This window comes from Penaeus japonicus, unplaced genomic scaffold, assembly GCF_977035675.1.
Source record: "Penaeus japonicus unplaced genomic scaffold, GWHDUDI00000001_assembly GWHDUDI00000019, whole genome shotgun sequence".
Lineage (NCBI taxonomy): Eukaryota > Metazoa > Arthropoda > Malacostraca > Decapoda > Penaeidae > Penaeus > Penaeus japonicus.
In genome coordinates this window covers 16369950-16376719 of record NW_028234421.1, presented here as the reverse complement: position 1 = coordinate 16376719, position 6770 = coordinate 16369950, and the positions used below count along the sequence as shown (strand labels likewise).

The 6770-nt window shown below is 40.2% G+C and overlaps 1 protein-coding gene across 1 annotated transcript in view; it reads left to right on the top strand.

Moving 5' to 3' along the window:
- The first annotated feature begins 1253 nt into the window (after positions 1-1253).
- Positions 1254-6770, top strand: part of LOC147469768 (uncharacterized) — a 186006-nt gene continuing 180489 nt past the window's right edge. Inside the window, exon 1 of the mRNA XM_086547455.1 lies at positions 1254-5723. Coding sequence (XP_086403581.1) covers positions 1587-2777 — 1191 coding nt within the window. The 5' untranslated portion in view covers positions 1254-1586 and the 3' untranslated portion in view covers positions 2778-5723. The remainder of the gene's footprint in view (positions 5724-6770) is intronic.

The window sequence follows — 6770 nt, the reverse complement described above, 5'->3', positions numbered from 1 at the left end:
CACATTTTTGGTGTGACAATAATAATAATATCTTAACAATTACCTGTTGAGGTAATCAATTAGATTGCTTAAGGGGATAAATATATAAATAAATAAATAAAACTTAAGCAAATCAAAGACAAAAAGAGATAGCTCTTCAGTGACTGGTTTATAGTAGGATAACAAAGCCAAGAATCCATTAACGAAAAGTCTAGAGACTGCCAAAGGGTACATAACAACACATACAAAATGCCAAATACAGGTCGGGCTAATGGCGGCGACGGAGACGCGCCGAGAGACGTGGCTCAAATTTGTAAGAGTTTTTCGGATAAGTTAAATAGAAAGGAAATGGATAGATTAGAGAAGACCATTGATATTCCATATTTTGTTTCTAATGGAATTGACAAATATCCATCCGTGTCACAGACAGTCTGTCCCGACGCGAGTAGCTGGATTGCTATCATAGAGAAAAGATGCCAACGATCGGAATGGACCGATGAAGGACTTATAAGTGTGGTAGTTAAATATTCACTTGGCAGAGCAGCTGATGCAGTCCAGTTATGTAAAGATGTGCACCCAAATGATTGGTCTAAATTCAAAAAGCTTTTCCTGAAGTACTTCCCTACATCCTCTTCCTTGGATAGTATTCTAACAGAGATAGAAACAAAAATTAAGGGCGTAGAGGAAAGCTTGGAGGAATTTAATGTAAGGCTCCAAGTCCTTGTAGCAAAGGCTATTATGTTAAAACCTGAGCTAGAGTCTACTGTTCGCTATATAGTGGCAAGGCGCTTCGCAAAGGCCTTTCCACCAAAGTTTCTCAATAAATTGACTGATGAGCATTATTATGACTTTAGTGTGCTTTTAGAAAGTGGATTACAGTACATAAAGGAACATCCTAACACTGAATGGTTGCATAACAACCAGGAAAGTGAGAAGAAAGTACGGATTAATGCTCTGCCTTCTAAATCTAATGAAAACCATAATACAGAGCATGATGACCAGAGTAAAATCAATAGGCAGGCACATACACATAAACACGAGCGTCCACGACATTGGCAAGATGGCCCTCAGCAATCAACATCCTCCTTCAGGGGACGTGTTCACAAGAGAAAACTGCCCTACTGTACAATCTGTAAAAAGGCAGGTCATGCTACTGATGTATGTTACCATCGCAGAGGGCGAGGACCAGGGCATTCTCAGCAGAATGCCTGGTGTAATTGTTGTAACTCGGGTTATGGTAAGGAAAGGAAATCAGCTAGGTTTTCTAACTCTACTTCTAGACAGTCCACATGGAACCCTAGAAGGAAGGCAAACCGACCAGTAAATCAGTCGGGAAGCGAGAACAGCCATGCCAGAAATCAGGGAACATAACGAGAACCGAAACAACAGACTGTCAAATTCAGGAAGTGTTAGTGCAAGTTGCAGGTCCTACTAGGTTCAATAGTAAAGGATTAATAGTTCTTAATGCAATAGTAGAAGGTAGTGAAAGAAATCTGTTGTTTGATACAGGGGCTGAGATATCCTTAGTGCATGAATCCATAGTGCCGGACACAAAAGTAAGAGACTACACAAAAACAAATGTTAGTGTCCATCTAGCAGATGGATCTATGTTACAGCATTATGGATTAGTTCTTTTGGAAATGAAGCTGGCTAGAATTTCAGTAAAACATCATTGTTTTGTTGTAAAGAATGTAAAACTACCCACAGAAATATTGCTAGGGTCAGATTTTATTCTATCACATATGGTAGAATTTTGTTCGAAGCCTTTTGAAATGCACATAAAAAGAGAGAGGATACCAGCAAGGCTCATACCATCAAATTCTTTAGAGCCAGTTATATCTACCCTGCCAGCGGAAATAAGTGAAACTATAGGAGACAAATTGGGAAATTCTGTAGACGATATGCCTGAAGAAATGGACGTTGAAGATGAAGATGATTCTAAAGCCTTGTCGGCATGCTTTGCAGAGTCTCAGTGTGTTGACGGGTTTTCAGGGGGTACTGTTGGAATGGTGGTTAAAAACTGTCATAATAGAGGAGACATGGAAGATGATTTACTAGGGCTATTCACACCAAGGGAACATGTTGCAAATAGCAATTTGTTAAATATGGGGATTGTCAAATTAGTTAAGAACCAGGATAATGATTATTGGTTTAAGGTTCCCTATTTAAATGTCAAACCAGAGACAGTGGAAATACTATCTGATCACCCCGTTGGTGATGTGACAATATTAGATGAAATGCCCTTAGCAAGCAATAAATCAACGGTCATGATAGGAGCTATGACACAGTCCTCTAGGAGGGATAGGTTGAGAGATCAAGTGGACACTTTGTTCCCCGATCTCTTGAGCAAGGAAAATCAAACATTAAAAGAACTGGTCATTAAGTATGATCAAGCATTCTCGCTCAGAGATGAACCTCTTACTGTAGCAACACATTTCTTTCATGAGATTCGCACAGTAGGACCACCAGTTTATAAGAGACCATACCGTGTACTAGCCAAAGTTAGTGATGTGGTCTATAAGCTTAGACACATTAGGTCTGGTCGTGAAATATCTGTACACTCTGACAGAATTAAAATCGAAGGGTGCATGTCATCACACGAGAGTAATAATGTTAGAAGAGCATATCCAGTACATGAGCCAGTAAATGATAGTGACAGTGATGAAGAGGCTTCTACTCATTCTCCTGTACCAGAGAGTACATTGGGAGGTGACAAAAGTGCTGAGGCAGAGGGAGTTTTGCTAGGTGGACCCACCAGGAATCTCCGGTCCCGAAAACATGCCACACAAGGGCACTAAAGTAGAAGGGTTGTATTAAAATGCACAGAGCCAATCCAAATCACTTGAGCAATTATACAAAAAAAAAAAGACTGTGCTATGGTGGGTTGTCCCTAACAAGGTTGATGCCCAGGAGATCTCTAAAGACTCCTTATAGCCATCTGAGCCAGTCCAAATCACTTGAGCAATTATACAAAAAGACTGTGCTATGGTGGGTTGTCCCTTACGAGGTTGATACCCAGGAGATCGTTAAAGATTCCTTATAGCCATCTGAGCCAGTCCAAATCACTTGAGCAATTATACTAAAAAGACTGTGCTATGGTGGGTTGTCCCTTACGAGGTTGATGCCCAGGAGATCGTTAAAGATTCCTTATAGCCATCTGAGCCAGTCCAAATCACTTGAGCAATTATACAAAAAAGACTGTGCTATGGTGGGTTGTCCCTTACGAGGTTGATGCCCAGGAGATCGTTAAAGATTCCTTATAGCCATCTGAGCCAGTCCAAATCACTTGAGCAATTATACAAAAAAGACTGTGCTATGGTGGGTTGTCCCTTACGAGGTTGATGCCCAGGAGATCGTTAAAGATTCCTTATAACCATCTGAGCCAGTCCAAATCACTTGAGCAATTATACTGTACATTAAAGATTGTGCTATGGTGGGTTGTCCCTGACAAGGTTGACACCCAGGAGATCTTTAAAGATTCCTTATAGCCATCTGAGCCAGTCTAAATGACTTGAGCAATTATACATTAAAATGTACAGTGGCCACATTCTAAAATATCTGAGCAAATGGTGAGAATGTTCTGAGGAATAATTACTAGGTAAGAGCTAGCCACTAGTTGATACATAACATGCCAGACATTCGAATAATAATACACCAATAATAATAATAATAATAAAATTGCTACTCGCTCTGGAGTCCTATCTCGAGCCCTGGGTCAACAGAGGATGGTGACAGGAGAAGCCAGTTAGGTGGACGCACTTAAATCTGTTCCTCACATGTCTACCACAAAAGAAAAGAAAAAAACACTAAAGTAGATACGAAGCATGTGGCCATGCTCAAATCTACCATATCGCATGTAACAGTATGTTAACACTAATATTAGCGGCTAGTGTGATGTCCTTGCCTTTCATGTCTTTAGTGCTAGCCACACTGAGGACCTGATTCGGCAAGTGGGCACAATAGTTTGCCTATAATGCATTGTACTATGCTGCTCTGTTAAGTTGGCCTCATGATCTCGGCATTGGCTATGCTGGGGTCATGAGTGACCAACTAACAAGATTTAGATAATATTAGGTACTCACAAGGACACGAGTCATTAATAATAATGGCTTAAGATAAAATTAAGTACTAAAGATATTTAATAAGTGTGACGCGAGTCATTAGTAATAAGGACTCAAGATATAGGCTTGTTAATTATAGCTTCATAAGCTGCCTTTATGTTCTGCTCTTAAGGTCACTCTTTCTATATAGTATTTAGTGTCCATATCACTGAGATTACACAGACGATCAAGACTATTTAAATGTCTTACGATTATGGTATATATTCATATATTAGCTTCTAGACGCATCAAGCACTAGGTTCATTACCACTTCTTCATGGTTTAAGTTTCCAAGTACAGTGCACTTTGAAGGACATGTTCATGTTCATGTTGACTTCATCCATGCTACTTGCCAATCTGGAATATTGTGTTTATTAGGGAGAGTTCTGCTTAATGTTCGAGCGCCCCGGAGTACCTTATGTTCAGTTATGTCCGTTTGTCCCTGCTCACTGCCTGGGAATATTCTTTCTGTTTTCTGCCGTATCCTTGCTGTTGCAGATACTGATATGGCAGAATGCTGACGTCCAGCTAAGTGATAGACTTCCTGCTCCCTGATGACTCTGCCGAGTATTTGGATGGTGCCAGAGGAATTTTATCTTCTGCCCACGAAGCTGCCGTCCGCCCAGTAGCAGAGGAGCCGCGTCGTCATGGCTAGTGACCTGCTCGTACAAGAGGATTCCCATCGTGCCTGATGTCCTGGTGCCAGAGGATCTTCTGATTATGGAGCTGACGTTACCACATGAGTGCGGGTCGCATTGCCCTGATGTCCAGAGCCATTGGAAGCTGACGTCTATCTGGAGAAGGCAATATGTTTGGAGCAGAAACAATTATATCGAGGATCCCAGCTTGCTGATATAAAAAGCGTGTCAAGTAATTTAACGATGTGGCTGTCTACATACAATGGCACGGCCCCATACACCACCTCACCATTATCATCTGTAGTGTTCGTACCTTACTTACTCAGTAACTGTATTGCTGAATACTGGGAAGGTTTTTTCACCTCAACGGCCCAATGTCATGGGAGGAATTCAATTACTGTGCATGCACGGGGTTGTACTCTCTCTCCATGATTGGGGACGTGGAGTTTTTTCCCTTATCCAGCAGCAATATAGATAGGGAGATCTGTAGCTAAGTTTTGTTCTATATTTCGTGTGGGACACACGAATCTTAAGGAGGGGGGTCTGTGGTATAACGCGTAAAACACAGTGTCACGCAGACATATACCACATGTTGGGTACTTTGACCATTTGTCTACACCCCACTTCCATGGGAAAATCACAGTCCCACGCAAACATATATCACATGTGGGTACTTGACCATTTGTCCACAGCCCATTTCACGCCTCGTTGGCCGTTATCGGTCGACCTGAGATGTCTTTCCCAGGCTCAGCAAAATAGTGAACAACGAAGTGTTGTGGTTTTGGTAGGCGTGTCCTACATCTAAAGAAATAACTTCATTGGCCTAGTACTGTGTTGAAGGGGCGTGTATAGTGTGAAAAAGGACCAATGAAGAGAAAATAAGGAGATGAATAACATAGAATAACCAATGAAAGAAAAGTACCGAGAAGAGCTGAAAGCCAGGAACGCAAAAGTTAGGCACTCGGTGAACAGACCTGACCCTAGGCGCATCTGAACCTGTAACTCGGTGAGTAGCTCGAATAATTCTTAGACAGATCTCCCAAACATATAGTAGACACAATCTAGAACCAAAGGCTTGCTCAGTATAGAGTAAGTAAATAAATATTGAAGTGGAAGCATTCTTTCACTGTTCCTTTTATAATCTATCTATTAAGCATAAGAGATCTGACACTCTATAAAAGTCAGTGGTGGCAGAATACCGTTTAATTGTGGAGTATTTAATCTTAACTGATTAAAATAAAATATTCATGTTATAATATGAGTGAATATCAACGGTAACGCAGAAATACCACATTATTTGTATCCTCTAGTTTACAATATTTTGGTTTTATTATTGCATGATCACTTTGCTGACAAGATGAAGTACTCGAAGTCCTTTATGTCATCTGTATGTTTAATGAACATTATGTCAAGCATAGATAGCCTCTGTTCTTGGTATGTTAAATTTTGAAAAAGATTATTCTTTTTATGATTTCTGGGAAATTTGCACTCACTGAAATGGGTTGCGCTTTGGGGTCTAAACTTTCTTTGTCAATCGTGGCATTGAAGTTATTGTTAAGAAAAATTGTTTTGCATTATTTTCTGTAAATTGTAATACTTCCTCCCAAAGCTCTCGTTTTTATTTTGTTTCTTGTTAATTTTTTTTTGTACGAGGTGGCTTGTATAAATTAGTTACTATGAGTTTTATCACATTTGGTTCAACCTCAATTGCCTTTACTTCCATGGGGGGGGGGGGTCGTGCATCATTTCTGCTTTATTTATAGTGATTCTTTTCCTTATGATATTGCTACTTTCCCTCTGTTTCATTGATCTTGACATCTTGTCTCTTCTCCAGATATTACTATAGCCTCTGAATTATCATATCACATTCATAGGGGTCCAGTATGGATTCAGTTTGTTGTGTTTGTGGCTTGTTGGGTTCAATTATTATGTCAACATCTAGTAACTGTGAGAGTATGTGTCTGCATTTATGTACATAATTCCTAGAAAGTCTCGGTATTTTTTTTCGTTTGCAGAGCTAGTGTTTGTCTGTTTTCTACGTCTGTCCTTTGTC